Source organism: Fusarium oxysporum, chromosome 2 (genome assembly GCF_000149955.1).
Source record: "Fusarium oxysporum f. sp. lycopersici 4287 chromosome 2, whole genome shotgun sequence".
In the NCBI taxonomy this organism is placed as follows: domain Eukaryota; kingdom Fungi; phylum Ascomycota; class Sordariomycetes; order Hypocreales; family Nectriaceae; genus Fusarium; species Fusarium oxysporum.
In genome coordinates, this window is record NC_030987.1 from 1,814,030 (window position 1) to 1,831,345 (window position 17,316).

General features: G+C 49.4%; 9 protein-coding genes across 14 annotated transcripts; 5 read left to right on the forward strand and 4 right to left on the reverse strand.

Annotated features, from left to right (window-relative positions):
• Window positions 1-534: 534 nt before the first annotated feature.
• FOXG_06194 (uncharacterized protein) lies at window positions 535-2,738 on the reverse strand. The gene is made up of 3 exons (XM_018384743.1): window positions 2,264-2,738; window positions 1,032-2,151; window positions 535-976 (listed from the first exon to the last, which is right to left on the reverse strand). Exons 1-3 carry the CDS (start codon window positions 2,298-2,300, stop codon window positions 913-915), a joined length of 1,221 nt encoding a protein of 406 aa, XP_018241897.1. The 5' UTR covers window positions 2,301-2,738; the 3' UTR covers window positions 535-912.
• A 22-nt stretch (window positions 2,739-2,760) lies between these two features.
• On the forward strand, window positions 2,761-3,918 carry FOXG_06195 (blocked early in transport 1). Its single transcript, XM_018384744.1, has 2 exons — window positions 2,761-3,348; window positions 3,402-3,918. Exons 1-2 carry the CDS (start codon window positions 3,214-3,216, stop codon window positions 3,558-3,560), a joined length of 294 nt encoding a protein of 97 aa, XP_018241898.1. The 5' UTR covers window positions 2,761-3,213; the 3' UTR covers window positions 3,561-3,918.
• FOXG_06196 (uncharacterized protein) lies at window positions 3,665-5,813 on the reverse strand. Its single transcript, XM_018384745.1, has 2 exons — window positions 5,519-5,813; window positions 3,665-5,468 (listed from the first exon to the last, which is right to left on the reverse strand). The coding sequence occupies exons 1-2, from the start codon at window positions 5,634-5,636 to the stop codon at window positions 3,910-3,912; spliced, it is 1,677 nt and encodes a 558-aa protein (XP_018241899.1). The 5' UTR covers window positions 5,637-5,813; the 3' UTR covers window positions 3,665-3,909.
• Window positions 5,814-6,338: 525 nt separating this feature from the next.
• On the forward strand, window positions 6,339-7,814 carry FOXG_06197 (uncharacterized protein). Its single transcript, XM_018384746.1, has 2 exons — window positions 6,339-6,747; window positions 6,800-7,814. Exons 1-2 carry the CDS (start codon window positions 6,522-6,524, stop codon window positions 7,180-7,182), a joined length of 609 nt encoding a protein of 202 aa, XP_018241900.1. The 5' UTR covers window positions 6,339-6,521; the 3' UTR covers window positions 7,183-7,814.
• On the reverse strand, window positions 6,448-8,794 carry FOXG_06198 (uncharacterized protein). Of its 4 annotated transcripts, none has more exons than XM_018384749.1 (4): window positions 8,580-8,730; window positions 8,305-8,519; window positions 8,045-8,252; window positions 7,253-7,989 (listed from the first exon to the last, which is right to left on the reverse strand). In XM_018384749.1, the coding sequence occupies exons 3-4, from the start codon at window positions 8,147-8,149 to the stop codon at window positions 7,417-7,419; spliced, it is 678 nt and encodes a 225-aa protein (XP_018241903.1). In that variant the 5' UTR covers window positions 8,150-8,252; window positions 8,305-8,519; window positions 8,580-8,730; the 3' UTR covers window positions 7,253-7,416. The 4 variants fall into 4 exon arrangements, with proteins under 4 accessions (XP_018241902.1, XP_018241903.1, XP_018241904.1 ...); XM_018384750.1 differs by having other exon boundaries at window positions 7,258-7,655; window positions 7,707-7,989; window positions 8,305-8,730; XM_018384748.1 differs by having other exon boundaries at window positions 6,448-7,989; window positions 8,305-8,794.
• Window positions 8,795-9,228: 434 nt separating this feature from the next.
• Window positions 9,229-10,446, forward strand: FOXG_06199 (uncharacterized protein; the record flags this gene model as incomplete). Its single annotated transcript, XM_018384751.1, has 2 exons — window positions 9,229-10,006; window positions 10,064-10,446. 2 exons carry the CDS (start codon window positions 9,229-9,231, stop codon window positions 10,444-10,446), a joined length of 1,161 nt encoding a protein of 386 aa, XP_018241905.1.
• Window positions 10,447-11,108: 662 nt separating this feature from the next.
• FOXG_06200 (acetyl-CoA acyltransferase) lies at window positions 11,109-12,475 on the forward strand (the record flags this gene model as incomplete). The annotated part of the gene is made up of 3 exons (XM_018384752.1): window positions 11,109-11,115; window positions 11,172-11,263; window positions 11,318-12,475. The coding sequence occupies 3 exons, from the start codon at window positions 11,109-11,111 to the stop codon at window positions 12,473-12,475; spliced, it is 1,257 nt and encodes a 418-aa protein (XP_018241906.1).
• Window positions 12,442-14,304, reverse strand: FOXG_06201 (uncharacterized protein). Of its 2 annotated transcripts, XM_018384754.1 has the most exons (3): window positions 13,792-14,304; window positions 13,004-13,745; window positions 12,442-12,955 (listed from the first exon to the last, which is right to left on the reverse strand). In XM_018384754.1, the coding sequence occupies exons 1-3, from the start codon at window positions 14,027-14,029 to the stop codon at window positions 12,541-12,543; spliced, it is 1,395 nt and encodes a 464-aa protein (XP_018241908.1). In that variant the 5' UTR covers window positions 14,030-14,304; the 3' UTR covers window positions 12,442-12,540. The 2 variants fall into 2 exon arrangements, with proteins under 2 accessions (XP_018241908.1, XP_018241907.1); XM_018384753.1 differs by having other exon boundaries at window positions 12,494-13,745; window positions 13,792-14,228.
• A 652-nt stretch (window positions 14,305-14,956) lies between these two features.
• On the forward strand, window positions 14,957-16,803 carry FOXG_06202 (golgi apparatus membrane protein TVP18). 2 transcript variants are annotated; one of them, XM_018384755.1, is made up of 4 exons: window positions 14,957-15,586; window positions 15,640-15,655; window positions 15,782-15,877; window positions 15,927-16,803. In XM_018384755.1, exons 1-4 carry the CDS (start codon window positions 15,550-15,552, stop codon window positions 16,225-16,227), a joined length of 450 nt encoding a protein of 149 aa, XP_018241909.1. In that variant the 5' UTR covers window positions 14,957-15,549; the 3' UTR covers window positions 16,228-16,803. The 2 variants fall into 2 exon arrangements, with proteins under 2 accessions (XP_018241909.1, XP_018241910.1); XM_018384756.1 differs by having other exon boundaries at window positions 15,640-15,877; window positions 15,927-16,783.
• Window positions 16,804-17,316: the final 513 nt, after the last annotated feature.

Here is a 17,316-nt window from a genome sequence, read left to right on the forward strand (position 1 = left end):
CGGATTGAGATCGCAAAGTCAGTCTCTATGCGCATTTACAAAAAACTTGATTACTACATGGCGTTTGAAATTTCCCAATATTTCTTTTTAAGTTCTTGTGTGAACTCTGTTGCATATGCCCAAAGGCTCAGGGTTTGATGCACTCGGCGACGAAACCATTGCTTGGACATGATAAGGACTAGAACTCTGCCTCAGGTGACAAAGCCATCAGTCGAGAGAACGTATTCGTTATGATCCCAGCCTTGGGGTGCCGTTTGTCATTGATACAGAGCCTGACATGAACAAACTTCTCAACTGTATTTTAAGGGGTACCGCTCATCCCCAACTGGCCATATTAGAGACAACTAGATTGCGTGTGAACGGTCAGCCGTAACGTGAAGAATTTCGCTATCTCTACTTCTATGTGGAGCCGTGATCTCTGTTACTGCAGTACTTTCTGATGTGGCGAATTGTCTTCTTACGGTGTCTGTTATGGCGCCAAACCGTTCTGTGCGCCTACTGAGGCTTATTGCGTTTCAACTACGAGAACGGCTATTCTTAAGGCCTTGTCCATATTGCGTGCCTAAAGCTCAAGTTGGGAACGTTCGATGTGTTGGTTTGATAGATCTCATGGAGAGATCACGAGCTTAGATACCTATTAACCAGCACGCCTGCCCATGTATTGGCTGGATCATATTAGTAGATACACCGTTCAGTGACGGTTCAGAGGTAATAAAACATCCATATGCTACAAATATGTAGGTTTTTGTTGATTCAAAAGCTTGTGGAGGACGCATGATGTGTAAAACTGTACAGTCTTTTGCAACCGCCATTTTCCAAGATAGATAAAAGACAAAAAAGCCGTCGTATTCATAAGGTATCCATCCGAAACGTGCCTAGAGGGTATTTAAATCGATACAAAGATAACAGCCGTTACTCCTTCATCTTGACATAGTTGCTGGGGAAAATGCCTGTTCTTGTGCCAATTTGTCCGGTCCTATGCGCTGTCAGTTACTGTAACGATGTTTAAGCCATTCGTGTTGGATACATACCACCAGTCGTTATCACTCTCGGTTCGCTTTAGTACAGTGATGACATCTCCCTTCTTGAAACCCAGATCACCTGGTTGATCCGCGTCAAAGTTGTACACAGCAACTGCCTCGTTCTTCTTAAGCATTGCTTGCTTGGCACCAAAGTTGGGCTTGGGAGCCGCTGGCCGTCCAGGGCCAGCCTTCTTTTCGGCGCCGAACCCTCCCGAACCTCCTGTGGGATTGTCACGATAAACGTAGTCGTTGTTCGCTCCGCCACCAGAAGCAAATGTGCTGGAACGCGTGGGCCCACCAAAACCGCCTGGTCTGTCGTATACATCGTCCTGCCATGTATTCGACCGGCTGGGTCGTCCGAAGCTATCATCGTATGAGCCTGAGCCTGTACGATCGCGCTGCACGCCCTCGCCCATCGCGGATCCTCGGCGACCGTTCCACACAACATCGTCGTGCTGATCGTCGTATACAGGAATGTCGTTGTACATGGCGTCGTCACCACCGCCTCTCATGCCGTTGAAAACGCGCGAGTTAAGGATATTCATGAGAGGGGCAGCTTGAGGGGGTGGCCTTACAGAACCAGTGAGGAGCTGCTGCGCCGTGAAGCGCTGGCCGTACATCTTCTCATTAGCATCACGGCGCTCAATGATGGCAGATCCCTCGAGGGAAACACCAGCAAAGAGACCCTTGGTCTTGGAGTAACTGAAGATGCCGGCGACACCTTTCAGCGAAGCAGCACCGGCTGCTTCGGCATTGCGACCAACGGGACCAGCTGCCAAGGAAACATTGCCACCTAGTGTCAAAGAGCCAGCTTGAGCAAAGGACCGGACGGCGCTCGAATCGTTCAGAATAAAGACAAAATCCGTCAATTCGAAACCAACTTGACCACCGAAGCCGGCTCCGGCGGTCGCAATAGCGCTCGGGGCACTCCAACCGCCCTCGGGAAGTCGGGCGACGACGAGACCGCTGCCAAAACGGCCTGAGCCGAGGAAGCCGGCCTTGAGAACGGTGATGATGGCAAGGCCCTTAGCATTGGCGAGGATGGATGGAGGAATGACCTTGTCGGGACCGAAAGACTGGCGAGGGTTGATAAAGGAAGTCAGGATCTTGCCGCACTTCTTACATTCCGCTGTTGGGGAGTTGTGTTAGCCATGTCTCGCACTTGAGCTGATCGCTTCATTGAGGGGTGGAGTAGCCCATGATGCGCGATCATGAGTGCGGAATTTGGTGGCTCGACTTACACGCCATAGACGACGGGAGGGGATTGTTGATGCCCATCTTGATACACTCAAACAAAGCTCAAGAGATACAATGCACAAACAGGAACAGGGATAGAAAGTTGTCGTCGCGCAAGTCGAAAACTGTTGTTGGAGGAGCCAAGAAGCTCTCAGTACAAGGCCGATGAGTGGGGTTGATATGATAGGTATAGTAGCCCAGCTTGACCGGGTTGCGTCGTCACCAGACGAGTTACTGCTGCGCCTCGATGGTATATGCCAAGGAGTGGACGTAAGCAAACGAGTGTAGAATATTCTGCGGCGATATTATACAAGGACTTGTAGGATCGACAAAGCTACAAAGAAGGAAAAATAGAGGTCTTAAGTCTAGACTATTAGGTGCAGACGTTGGGCATGCGCATTCACGGCACCTCGTAACGGGGAGCTTCCATGTCCTGTGGCGCAGCAATTCAGGTAACCTGGCGTCAACGTGAACAACAACGAATCCACTGTACCTAGAGCCTTTTGCAACTGCCCAACCATTTTCTCTCATCAGGCCTTGTCTGTAACATGTTGCCCCGCCTTAGGCGCCAGGGTACAGGACATTCAGCTTTCCTTTGGTGCATGGAGAAATCTCCAGTTTCTCAGCGGATGGAGGTGTGGCTGTTAGTTGAAGTGTGGCGGTGTCAGCACCAGAGTACGTACCACTGAACGTTCAGCGCGCCCGCGTGAGGTGGCCGTGGCGGACTTTGGGGCCGACCGAGGAGGTCGTCATGGCTATCGGTTTTGTGTTAGAACTCGAACCCCTTTCACAACTTGGCCCTTGACATTTCGAGGATACATCTGACGACGACGAAGACCTCTCGTCTTCTGCAAAGCGACGACAAACAACACACGAAACAATCTGTTCCCATCGAAAGCCAGACCATACCGAGAACCCCTGTTTCGCTATCCCCTAAATTCCGACATCCTTCACCATGTCCGAAGCCTACGAACGAGAGCGCCAGAACAACGCGCGCCTAGATGAGCTCTCCGCAAAGGTCTCCGCCCTTCGAGGTGTGACAGTCGACATTTACGATAACGCTCGAGCCCAGGATGTCATCGACAACACCGTCTGTCTCCCCCCTTCGCAAGCGACAACTTCCAGCCGACTAACGTCAAACAGTCCGATACCTTCTCCTCCATGACCACACAGATGAAGGGTTCTGCTGGCCGCTTAACTCGCATGGCTGCATCAGGCAACCGTGTCGCTATTCTCAAGCTTTCGGGGATCGTTATTGGCGTTTTCTTGGTGTTATTCTACGGGGCAAAACTGTTGTTCTAAGATATAAGCTGGACAGGGAACGATCGTAATACAGGGCATCCGCTGTGAAGGGAAGACGGATGTTTACTAGGTGGTATACACAGATGGTCAAGGGCATCCAAGTGTCCACAGCTAAAAGGCTAAGGAGTTGTGTCTCAGGATTTTTACTGTTTTCGCAGCGTTGGGCTGGCGTTATTTGAATACACTCACATTGCTTCTCACCCGAACCAATGTCATAATGGTCGTACAATTTAAGCCATCCTGTTTCGCATCTACTTGACTCCTAACATGCAAACGCCAATCATGCCTACAATTGTTTTATAGAAACCTCCGCCCCAAAAACCATCTAGATGTTTCCAAAACTCACTACCTACTGCCACACGTTTGAGAACAAGTCTTCATCTCCGCCAAAGCCACCGCTAGGCTTGGCTTGACCACCACTGCCATTGGCAGCAGGTCCACTGCTTGTCCATCCTCCAAACTCCTCATCAGCCGATACTTTGGGCGATGCAATAGGATTGAAGCCTCCTGATGCCCCAGGGACGATGGGTGTGTTGGCAAAGGCTCCTCCCGTGTTACCCCAACCAAAATCGCTCGCCGCCGGCTTTGGTGGTTCAGGGGCTTTCTGGACGGGAGCTGGTGCGGGAGCTGCAGGGGCTCCCCAATCACTTCCGCCCCAAACATCAGCACCAGAGAAACCACCCATAGAACCGGCTGCGTTAGCAGTTGTTGTCGTACTGGTCGGCGCGGCGGCAGGAGGGCTTTGGGGAGAAGAGAGGTTGAAGACGGAGTTGGTGGAAGCAGCTGCGGGCTGTGGTGGGGGAGGCGATGTGGTCACAGGTGCAGAAAGATCGAAAAGGTCACCCATGGCAGAGGATTGAGCGGGCTTGGGCGCGGCAGGAGCAGCAGAAGCAGCAGGCGGTGGGGAGGAAAAGCCACCGAAGTTCGAGAAGTTGGAAGACTGCTGCTGGTGGGTAGGGGCAGCGGGTTGGGAGGGTTTGCTGTTGAAGAAGCTACCTCCTCCTAGACCACCAAAGGCATTGCTACTTGATGTGGTACGACTGGCGGAGCTGAGGCTGGCAAAAGGATCGGGAGCGGCGGGCTTAGGGGGATTCGAGATGCTGAGACTACTAAAGGCGTCGTTGAAGCCACCAACAGAGCCTTGAGACTGGTGGCTGAAAGTGGGAGAGGCAAGGCCACCGAAGCCTCCCGCAGATGACTGTTGCTGAGGCTGAGCATGAGGTTGCGGTTTAGGCGCAGTAGCATATAGAGATAAAATGGATTGTTTCAAATCGGGACGAGACTGACCGCTCGGAGCGGTACCAGTTGTGCTGGCCGGTCGAGGAGGAGCCGCGGGCTCACCAAAGAAGTCGAGTCCAAGTAGTGAGTCCTTTGTGCTTGTTGCCCTTGGGGGAGCGGGTTCTGCCTTAGGAGCGACCTTCGCCGCGTGAGGAGCAGCGCTGCTTGATCGCACAGGGACAGGGTCTCCACCGATGAGATCTCCCTGAGGTGCAGGGACAGATTTCGGTGCTTGTGAGTTGCCTAGGGATGCCTTCCTGATGGACTCCTTGCGCTCTATGACTTGCTTCTCCTTAACAATGCTAAGGGGTACATCGTCGTCGCCATCAGCATCTAGAGTAGCAGGATCGGGCATGGGGCCGTCCATAACCCATCGCTTGAGTTCGTACTTCGTTCGGATAAAGTTCTCGATCTTGGCTTCAGAGGGGGCATGGCCTGGCGCAAGCTTGGCCTCCCAGTATTTATTGGCGCGAGCGTTTCCCCAGCTCAGAACACTTTGGAGTTGTTCGTCGGTCCAGGAATCGAGGTCAACGGACTTGACTCGGCTGATGTGAGTGCCCATGCCACGATGGATGCCCGAACATCGGATACAGATGAAGACACCTAGGTTCCAGCTGGCCCATCGAGGATCTGAAATGGTCAGAGGGAATGTGCTAGCAATCTCGTAGTCTAATACATACGCTTGTTTCGTTTACAATCAGAGCAGACCTTATTGGCCTCCAACTTGAGGAGACTCTTGATGGTAGCTTGGTTTTGCGCCGCCCGCTCAGCAGCGGGGTTCGGGGCTCTCCTGGACATGGTGATGCTGATTGATGAAAATACAGAGGAAGTTCGTTATGAGTTGTGGTAGAAGTCGAGATAAAGGAATTCGAAGCGTCACTCTGAACGAGTGTTGTTGCAAAGTGGCAACCTGTTCGAAAAGGGTGTGCCTAGAATTGGATGAAGGTTGATAGGGAGGTGCCAAGGTGGTCGGTGATGTTCCCTTTAGCTGCCCAGCGGAATTAATGCATGGGTGGGGCGGGTCTGAACACTGCGTGGTAGGTACCTGACCCCTGGAATTGGCGGGGGGGCTACAAGACCGCACCAGCCACTGGATGATCGAAGCTTAAGGTACCTTAGGTTTCCTTTTACCTCAACTTGTATCATAATATTTCTTTTGTGAATAGAGTCGGGTCGAAGAAATTTGGATTTTAGTTATCTTAGCCTGCCAATTGTCTCAAAGAAACTCAGACTCATGGCTCACTCTTCGCAGGTAAATGGATCTGTCTCACTTAGTGAAATGAAGATATCTTTAGGACCTCGATCATTCTGGTAAGATGCGAAACATGGGGGCTGAAACCGAAGTCGTATCGTACTCGAAGAGAATAAGACTTTTTAAACTTTTAGAGTAATCCTCTCTTAAAGTTGAATCATCAAATTACCGGATTTGGTATTGCACCAGCGTATTCAAGCGCAATACTCGAGCCGTTGGGCCACAAAGAGCGTAAAGCGGATAACCAAGATGTGGCTGTGGTAGGCTTAGCAGCAATAATTCGATGATGCAAATGATTCCACAGTTCGCAACCCATGATTTGTCAACCGGTTGCCACTAAGACCCGGGACTTATAACGTCTCTCTTGAAGGTCATGGATGATAACTCAGTCTTCATTCAAATATAAATAACCATATACAAGTCCTTTCTCAATGCGCTTCTCTCCATTACTATCCACACTCTTCTACACTTTCTCAAATATCACCCGCGTGAGAACTCCTCTGCCTTCACACCTGGCCTTTCGACCTATTCCCCTTCGATCTATGTCCGGCATTCCTCTGTTGGGCGCTTTATTTGGCACTTCATCCAAGAACTCTTCCAATATGTCTTACCCTGATCAACGTACAAACGACGAGTGGCGAGCTGTCCTCAACAAGGGTATGTTCTTGCACTGCTAGCATCTCTTCTACACAGTAACTAACGTTCGCAGAGCAATTCCGTATCCTGCGTGAGAAGGGTACCGAACCTCCTGGTTCTGGAAAGTTTGACAAGCACTATCCTGAGCAGGGTGTTTATACCTGTGCTGGTTGTGACGCTCCGCTTTATAAGGCGAGCCACAAGTTCAGCTCTGGTTGCGGCTGGCCAGCCTACTTTGACAGCATCCCTGGTGCCGTTGTCCGTCACGAGGATCGCGCTTTCGGTATGGCACGAACAGAGATTGTATGTGCCAACTGCGGCGGTCACCTAGGACATGTGTTCAAGGGCGAGGGCTTTGACACGCCCACTGATGAGCGTCACTGTGTGAACAGCGTCAGTTTAAGCTTTTCACCTGATGACAAGACTGTCAAGGATAAGCCTGAAAGCAAGGCTTGATTTGAAGTATACGGGATCGGGAAAGACGAATGATGAGATTACGAGCGGCATTGGTATGAATGAGGAGCATATGGTGTAGAGTGTGAAGTGACGTGGTACTTAGCTGAAATTGAAATATGAAAATATTGAACAATAAACGGGTTCTACAGTGACTGGTCTTAGAGTTCTCCTTCAGCTGACTGCATCAAGTTGGCCGTTACACATCCCAACCCGCCCAAAATTCATCAAATCGTTTCAATCAAATCTCTCAGGAAAGTATAACCATTCTCCACGTTCCGCATCCCAGTGTCGGAATCTTTGAGAGCTCTGGTCCCAAGTCCAGTAGTTGTCGTCCATATCACCGTCTTCGGAGAACTTGATTTCGGGGGGTGTCAAGGCTTCTCCCCGTATATATGCTTCTTCGATATCGGCTTCCACTGGCTGATCCTCAAAGGTAATATCCAAGCAACGTATTCTTTCCTCCAAGCCATCTACTAGGGAAGTTTCAGTCTTTCCATCAAGTCTTCCTTGAACGTATGTATTACTTTCTGGGTAAGTGTCGGTCATCTCATCCTTGACTAAAGATCCCTTTTCTTCGGTTCCATTGTGTCCTGGGGATGTATATGTCGAATTGTTCAGCCCCTCTTCAGAACATGATATAGTAAATGATGCTGCGGAGACTCGAGGCACTTGACCTCCATAGACGGACTTCCGCTGAGGATCCTTCAGCTGTCTCTTACGAGATTTCCCTCTCATGGATGCTTCCGCAGAACGGGCTATACTATAATTATTTTCTTTTCCAGCATAAAGACGGCTAGGCATGAGAACCTAAAAATGCATCAGTTCAAAGTCGTGTAACAGGTATTTGAAGAAGCATTCATACCTTGACCAATGCATTGTAACAACTCTGTCCATTGTTTTCTTGGACATCCGTCCTATCTACTGGACAGCGCATGAACAAGGCTTTGATAGCAATATTGGGGGCCATCAAATCGACCAATCTAATTGTTTTCCTGGCTTGAGCCAAGTTTATACCTGGAAGACTTGTAATGTGATTAATAGTAATTCTGTGAAAACAGCCTTCAGGAAGCCTATGATGCAAGTCAGAAATAGCGGGCATACTCAAGGCAACAATATACTGACTGTAGTAACTTCTAGTAACTATTGAATTTGAGTCTTCATTGATACCTGTCGAGTGCATAGATGGACATTTTTATGTCCTGGCCTCATTGAGATAACTCGGAAATGGGCGGCATTCAGCTTTCGAAGTCGTAACGCATTACGATGACGAGGCAAATGTGTCATTCCATGAGGTACGCTACTTCGTAATCATTTATTGTGAAACTGGTCATTCGAATCTGTTTTCTGTCAGAGCCTGACGCCCGGTGACTTATGTCCCTTTGAGGCGCAGCACTGACAACACCATATCCGGTTGCCTTTCAGATTGAGGTTGAAAAAGCCCGCGATTGTGACAAGGCGATGACAGTTGCAGAAGTGGAATGTAACTGTGATTTAAACCCGCATCCGCGCCTCATCAGAAGTGATAAGATGCAGTTCCTCACTTTCAACCATGCGTGGCCAGTCTCGGTCGCACAACGCACCGAGGCGGCTCTTTATTTCACCGTTAGCAGCACAGCCCGCCTTCGATATGTCGGTAAAGCGAGGCTGTGCACAGCGACAAGCACCAGAGACCACTCAAAACGCTTATTCTTTAGGTGTTTGATGGAAAAGAGGATCGAGGCAGACAATTGGACCAGTATGCCTCGGAATAAAGAAGCGTGCTACTACAGGGTCTAATCCAATGGCTGACCACAGATATCTGCACATTTGCTGCGCTGCCTGTCACGATGTCGAGGAAAACCTAGCAGAGGTGGTTTTACTCAGACAACAAGCCTCATATACCTGTCACATAAATCAGGTTGAATTTCATACCCCGCCGCTATATTCTTCATTGTGTCTAGTTCCTGTTTAAGAACCAAGGTCCCTGTTTTTTAAACAATATTTACTCTTTTTCCAGGCACTATTCTCTGCCTTATATCCATTTCGTCTACACTCTAATATTTATCAATGACTCCGCCGAGCAGACAAAGAAACCCAGCTCTGGCTGGTAGGCCTGGTCGCTTGAAACTCAGCGTGGAAGAAGCCATCAGACAAGCTTCCTCTCGCTCGCGGTCGCCCACTACACTCAGTCCTATCTCCAAGGATCGATCGAGGCGTCGAAGTAGTTCGTCGACTACTTCTCACACGGTTGAGTCATTCCGAAGGCGGGCCAGAAGTGACAGATACTTTGATCCTCTGGGCTTTCAAACCCAGGCGAATCAACACGAAACTTCCATACCATTTCCACCTCTCAGCGCTCAGGACTCTTCGCCATTCCCTCGATTATCCGTTGACGAGTCCGCCGTTTTCACAGACGAGGAGCCTCCAAGCCAAGGCCAGTCTCCTATTGCTCAGCTATCCGGGCCCAACTGGCAGACGCTAGCACAGCCCCTTCCAAGTGCCCTAAGAACTCAGTCAGCACGAGTCAAAGATGGACAGATGATCCGGGTTACTCTCAAAACCCAGACCACCGAAGTACCGTGTATTGCCAAGTGCTACCTCACTCGGGATTTGAGTGTCGTCGATAACGACTTTGCTCGCAACTGGGGCGTCAAGATACATCCAGTACCTAAACCTCGCTGGAAGGATGCCCGGCACTGGTGCGTGCTGGACGTAATTGACGTCGAAACAATTGGCAGTGTTCAAAAGCAACTGTCAATTCGGCTTGGCAAGCTTCCAGACCAGCGGGTCAGCGTTGAGCTTGGCATTGATGCACTCAAAGCTCTCCATCTAGTTGATGAAACTGGTAGGTAGATTGTCGTTCTGATTAGCTCATGTCAGAATGTAGCTAACCCAAAGGTAGAACAGTTATCTCGATCTGCACCTCCTAGCCAATATCTACCATGGACTGGCATCAGCCCTCCTTACATGCAGCAGCCTCAAGATATCCTCGGACCGTATGTGCTTACACCTCCAGCACCACAACAATTTCCCACTGGTCGTAATCGTGCTCTTACAGTACCGTCGATACCTTCTATTAGGATAGATACATCGTTCGACACTTCACTTTCGGTGCCAAAATCTGTGGGCGACTCAGGTTCCGGCGAAGATTCAAGTTCACCTTGGGACTGGGATGCTCTGTCGATAGCATCTCAATCATATCAAGAAGATGACCCGAGCGCCTGGAGTCCGGCTGTTTCGGACTGTGGTGGTCTTTCCTCTTCTTTTGACACTTGTATGAAATAACAGTCCGCGACTGGGGGATTTCTACTTGATAATCTTTGCTTCCTTTCCTTGGTGTAGAATGGCGTTGATTTTGTATTAAAATTCTTATGTTTTCTAATATTGATACCCAGTTCGGGAATGGCGGTGTCACGAATCAGTTTCGCCAATCTTTAACAACTTAAAACAGTGGGAGTCGGTTATTTCCTTGTGACAATTGGGGGACCACGTGCTTACCAGACTCAGATCAAATCGTCATTTTTTGGAGTATTTCTTACTTTGCTAGCCACCTCGTGACGCAAGAGCGAAAGCAGTTGGAGAAGTTCCCCCGCGCTGAAAGCTGGGGAAATAACATGTGATCAGACACTAAAAGAGCCGCTAGCAACGCCAAGACTGGGGCGACGAGATGCCTCGGTCGGTCGGTCTCACGGTTTGAAGTCCGTTCTTAGCTGGTCTCCATCTTCGGCCATTCTTTACCATCTTCTCCTGTGACAAAGCTGACCAAGCCCGAGTCTACTTCTACTCCTGCACAACATCCGAGGTCTAACGAGATTTTCTCTCTGTATAATAATCCTCTCTTATACTTTTTCTCCGCCTCAGTCAACTTCTGTCCTTTGTTTTGCGCATATACCCCAGTACTCAACTCTCTCCCTCACACACTTACCTATCCTTACATCATAGCAAAAATGGGTGGTATGTCTTCTTCTCGCACTGCGATCATCGCAAACTCAAACTAACCATCTTGCCAGTCACCGACAGAATCATTCAGATTGGAGGCCAGATCTCTGGCAACCCGACCGCTGGCGGTCGCGAGAAGATCCTCCAGAAGAACCCCGACGATGTATGTTACCACGCATTGCCGTATGCGCCGGTATAGTTTACTGACCTTACATAGATCGTTGTCACCGCCGCCTGCCGAAGCGCATTCACCAAGGGAGGCCGCGGCGGTTTCAAGGACACCCCCGCTGCTGATCTCATGGCTGGTGTTCTCAAGGCCATCCTCGACCGCTCAAAGATCAACCCTGCTCTCGTCGAGGACCTATGTGTCGGAACAGTTCTCGCTCCCGGTGGCGGCGCAACTGAGATGCGCGCCGCCAGCTTGGTCGCCGGTTTCCCTGAATCTATCGCCGTCCGAACCCTCAACAGACAGTGCTCTTCTGGTCTCCAGGCTACCGTCGATGTCGCCAACCAGATCAAGACTGGCATGATCGATATTGGTATTGGTGCTGGTGTTGAGAGTATGTCCCTGAACTATGGCCCTGGCGCTGTCTCCGAGTTCTCAGAAGCCTTTGAGAACCACCCCGAGGCTGCCAACTGTAAGGTGCCCATGGGTGTCCTCTCTGAGCAGATGGCCAAGGACCTCAACGTCACCCGAGCTGCACAGGACGCCTTCGCTGCCTCATCATACCAGAAGGCTGTCAAGGCCCAAAAAGCGGGACTCTTTGACGAGGAGATTGCTCCTCTCAAGGTCAAGTTCGAGGACAAGGAGGGTAACACCAAGGAGATTACCGTCTCCAAGGATGATGGTGTCCGAGATGGCATCACTGCTGAGTCTCTGGGCAAGATCCGCCCTGCTTTTGCTAAGGACGGTTCTATCCATGCTGGTAACGCCAGTCAGATTTCCGATGGTGCTGCCGCTGTCCTCCTCATGAAGCGATCTACTGCCGAGAAGCTTGGACAGAAGATCCTCGGCAAGTACGTTTGCGCCTCGATTGTTGGTGTCAAGCCCCTTCTTATGGGACAGGGCCCCTGGAAGGCTATCCCCAAGGCTCTCGACCTTGCCGGTATCTCCAAGGATGATGTCGATATCTGGGAGATCAACGAGGCTTTTGCCAGCCAGTGCTTGTGGTGTGCCAACGAGCTGGGTATTCCCCAAGAGAAAATCAACCCCAAGGGAGGTGCTATTGCCTTTGGTCATCCCCTAGGCTGCACTGGTGCCCGACAGGTCTCTACTCTTCTATATGAGTTGAAGCGAACAGGCCAGAAGGTTGGCGCAACATCTATGTGTGTAGGAACTGGTATGGGTATGGCCGCCATCTGGGTTGCCGAGTAGAGTTTGTGTACAAATATTTACAGCATGTATTAAGACCATTTAGTATTTATCTCAATTTATCCTTTCTAGAACCCTTCTATACGAGTTCCTACATTATTTGCATTTGCAACCTCAATCAGATGTGTTCCCACCACGAGATCCATCAGCCCAAGCCCGACACTCTTGTATACTACAGTACCGTCTCTCAACCAACGACAGAGGTGGTCCTCTGATTTTCTCTTTTCTTTGTCCAAAGAGCTACTAGAGTTCTTTCTTGAATGGAAAAAAGAGCTGGATCTGCGCCCTTCTGAATCTACTGAACCAGTAGGACTGGTCGGGGCATCACTGACATTGCTTCCGCTGCCATAGACCGTGGACATGGAGCTCATCCTACCATGGATATCTAGCTTATCCATGTCAGAAGAGAAAGATGCCTGACTACTGGAGAATCCGTCGGACTCCTCTATAGCTAGACGATGGAGCATCACAAGTTCCCCCAGCCTGTCATTGATGTCAGTGACTGTTTGGAGAGGAGGAATAAGCACATACTCAACAAGTTGATGGGGCCCAATATTGGCAGCAATAATCTCGCCTGCTTCTTTGAGCACGCCTTTGATATTATCAACGACGATGACTCCGCCTTCGACTGCATGCTTGTGGAAGTGTCGATGAGGCTTGTCGTCCCTCTTTACTGCTAGCTGGATAAGGTCATCTGGAAGCTCCCGCATTTCTGGCGTATAACTTCCGACAGCAATGATGAGTCGTCCTTTCTTGCGGCCCTCATGAGACGTTAAGATGGATCCATCAAAGAGGTCTTTTTGCGAGGCTGTGCAGCAGTAGATCACATCTGCATCCCTTATCTGATCTTTTACCAGGCGTCGATATTCGTGGAATGCAGGGATCAGAAGACCGAACTTGGTGTCTGACCAACCTTCTCGTTTCTTGATCTCAGGAGGGATGCTGGCGAATCTCTTCAGGATGCCGGTCGCTTTATCGCTCCACCTATGGTTTATAACATGAACGTGTTTAATAGTACTGCCGCGGATCATCAGGGCAAGCCGAATATGCCAGTAAGCCTGAAGGCCGCTGCCAAATACTGTCAAGGTCTTGACATGATTGCGGCGCTCCAACAGACAGGTAGATGCCAGGGCTGTTCTGAATGCTGTGAGAGCTGTTGCATTGACGATTCCAAGTGGTGATCCATCTGGCCGGAACAGGTTGAGAACACCAGTAGGACTGATCTGCGTAACCCTAGGATCTTGGGATGCTTCCGTACTCGTCAAAGAAATTACTAATTGGTTAGATTGATTCGTCTATACCGTGAGATGAAGTCTCACCTTTGCAGCCCATTCCACACGGGGCACATGAGGGCATATATAGCGTCTTAGCCATGGTCTCTGGGTGTAGTGTTGAGATGCGTTCTGGTTGCTGAAAGGCTTCCTCAAGAGCCGGTACTCCGGTAGAGAACTCGTGTAGGGATGAAGCCAGAACATGGCGAAACTCATCAAGCTCGTCAACGGTAAGACCTTCCAGGATGGAGTTAACCTGGTCGTTTGAAAGAACGGTATAAGTCATTTTTCGTGAGGCTTCATTCACTGGACTGACTTTCCAAAATGTGCGAGGCTTTAACAACAGAGAGCTTGTGATGAGTCAGTTTGTGCAATTGGTGGTTCACCGGTTATTTGCTTGAGTTTCACGGTCAGATCACGGGCTAGAGAGACCAATGAGTGTTGCTTGATAAGCTACAAAGACAGAATTGATGCGTGTTAAAGATGATGTAATGGTGTAGAGGGAGCTTATTTATAGGTAACTTTGGCAGGTCCCCGGATCTTCTACGGGAGGAAACACTCCACCTCACCACGTGGTAAAAATAGGTAAGGTACGATCGTGCAGGCCATGGAACGTTTAGCTAGGTGTTGTTGGCTTGGCTGAATTGAGGCTATTCCTGTGAGAAGATCTCGATTGGGGTAGGTCTAGATGAGTCTCTGACGGATTCGCTTATTCGTATAGCATGACTGAAGTTGATCAATTGTCACGTATCCGTAGCTGGTCCATATAATTCTGTAGAACGCTATTATGAAAGTAAACCAAGGGATAATGACTTTAGAGCAAGATGAAGTCGGTCTTGTCCTCGTTATAGCATCACAAACTTCTCAAATCGTAAAGTCTAAAATGATAGCTGGTTCTTATAAAGTCTGGAGTATTGTCAATTCATGGCTACCTACCTACAATATGCATGAACCTTGAGTGTTGATTCGTGGGCTTAAAATACGGCTTTTAAAGGGTGCCTGAATCTCAGGAGCTCCATGAATTCGTATTCGAAGACATCAGCTTGAAGGTGAGGGCATACTAAGCATCCACTGGCTGACTGAGCCTTGTCGTTAATAAACTTGGCAATTGTCTCTGTGAAAGACTCCATCTGAGAACCAACTCCGCTTCACTCTGGGCGAGGCTTGGCGATGCCGCGTGGTCAACGTACGTCACTTGGCTGTGCAGAGAATAGAGTTGCCTAAACAGAAAGTGAATACATGTTGAGCAAGACAGCACAAAGTAAGAAAAGAAACAAGGACTACAAAAGCTCTCTTGGTTGCGTCTCAGCAGACCCAGAGATCCGAAACCCAAACCCTTTGTCTCATGTTCGCCAACTGGACCTCCACTATCAATAGCGCACCATCCATCCTCCTTACAAGGACCCGTTCCCCTACAAACACAAAACAACCAATGCCCCGTGGAGCATCCACTCGCCTGCCCTTCCATTAACTTGTCCGTCCGTATTGACACTTGGAGCCAAGCCCTTTGACCCTGCACCAGCCTCAATCAAAATTGGGGACCACCTCAGCAACCATACCATCCTGCGCCTACACCTGACCAAGAGGCTACGTTCATCATTTCAAACTTCGCATCCCCGTCGTCACAACAATTCAAACTCTCCACCTCTCGATTCAGTCTCCATCGCCGTCGCAACAATCGACATTTCTCGATACGCTTTACTGCAATCAGATTACGATCTCGAATTGGTCTCTTAGAAAACATCAGTCACTTTCTCCCTCGGCTGGTCCAAGCCCGAATACGAAAGCTCGACGTAAGCTGGCAAGATGACGCTCAAGGAGGAGTTCCAAACGCGAAACTTCAGTATGTCGCTCTCGATTGACTGCGCTTTGTGGAAGATACTAACATTCGTGTAGGCATCTACGGACAATGGTAGGCTAACGTTCCTCGGCTGTATACAGCTTCAATCATAGCTATTGAGCTGTTAAGCCACTTTGCGACATGACCCATACCGAATGAACTACGACGTAACAACCGACTAACACTACTTGTGTATAGGCTTGGAATTCTTTCCATGATCATCTGTCTGGCTGTTGGAATCGCCAACATCTTTTCGTTTAATGTAGTTCGCATTATCTTCTGCGCCTTTGCTATGTAAGAATCGCCAATGTTATGACGAAGCATCGATATTAACCATACACAGCGCATCGGCCTTTGTCATTCTTTTCATCGAGGTCCCTCTTCTTCTCCGAATCTGCCCAACCTCCGGCAAGTTCGATGAGACGATTCGCAAGATCTCGACCAATTATATGCGCGCGGCCGCCTACGGCGTCATGTCTGCTCTGCAGTTCATTAGCAATGTCAGCGGTGCAAGCAGCTTGATTGCTGCTGCTGTCTTCCTGCTACTGACTGCTCTTTGCTACCTGCTTGCCGGTATCAAGGGTCAGGCCTTTGTCGGCAGCAAGACCCTCGGTGGTCAGGGCGTCGCGCAGATGATTGTGTAGACTCGCCAGCTGCCAGCCCGACCAATTTCGTGGCTCTACCACGAAGCGAACGAACCACTATTTAAGTTGACATCTTGCACCGTGGAGTTCGCCGAGTACAGGAGGCACCTAAGGCTTTCCATAGCTCGCAGGTGCAGGAGGACGGGGATGATGATGGAAAATCTGCTTATCTCGACGATTTAGGTTCCTGCCAAGAGCAGCGGCCTGTATACCCAGCTGGATTTGGCGTCTGGGATGAGGAACGGCTCATGTTTTGATTGAAGTTGATGCCATTTCGTGAACGAGTTTCAACGACTGCGTTATTTTGAGTTATTTCGCTAAAATTTGAATTCATTTCTTGTATTTCTGCTCATGAGATAATGCTATGATGGTGTCGATGTTGCTTCAATACATTTACCCACTGGCAGATATTGTTCCATGCTATGAATAGCATTTCTGGAAAGCTATTGATAGCTCTCGGGATCGCCGCCATATCAATGTGGTAATTCACCCATGTCCATCATGTGATAAGAACTGCAATGTGCTGAAATTAGCTGCATATCAAAGACGGCAACCCAATGTTCATAATTCTAGACAAGGAGCACGTTGTAGAAGGTAGTGCTTAAAGCTCTGATTTCCTCGTGATATGATACCCAGGTCTTTCTGCTGGGCGCTAGTTTGAATTTGGTTGATGGCTGAACGGACTGGGCAATTGTTAGATTCGAGACCGGATGCTATAAGGAATTTTGGTTGCTTTCACGCCAACGAGCTTCGTGCCATGGCGTTCCACAAAACTAGCGCTCCTCTGTCATAAGTTAAAAACAAACCATTACGATGATAGAATGAATCATAGAACAATACAAGGCCATATACTCTACTCATCACGATACAAGAGTTAGCAATGTCTAGGGTAACCGGACCGGTCAACTGGAGCTTTGGTTACGGTGATGGCGTCAGAACGGACCTTTTTGGGACAGCTGCGGAAAACTTCTCGGTCTGATTGCATCATGTACAGGGTGGAGGGGTCAGACGGGTTGTGATTCGACTGGAGGATCGTGATACTGTAAGATGCCCAGGGGAAACAAAGCTTTTTTCCATCACAGGTGGGCG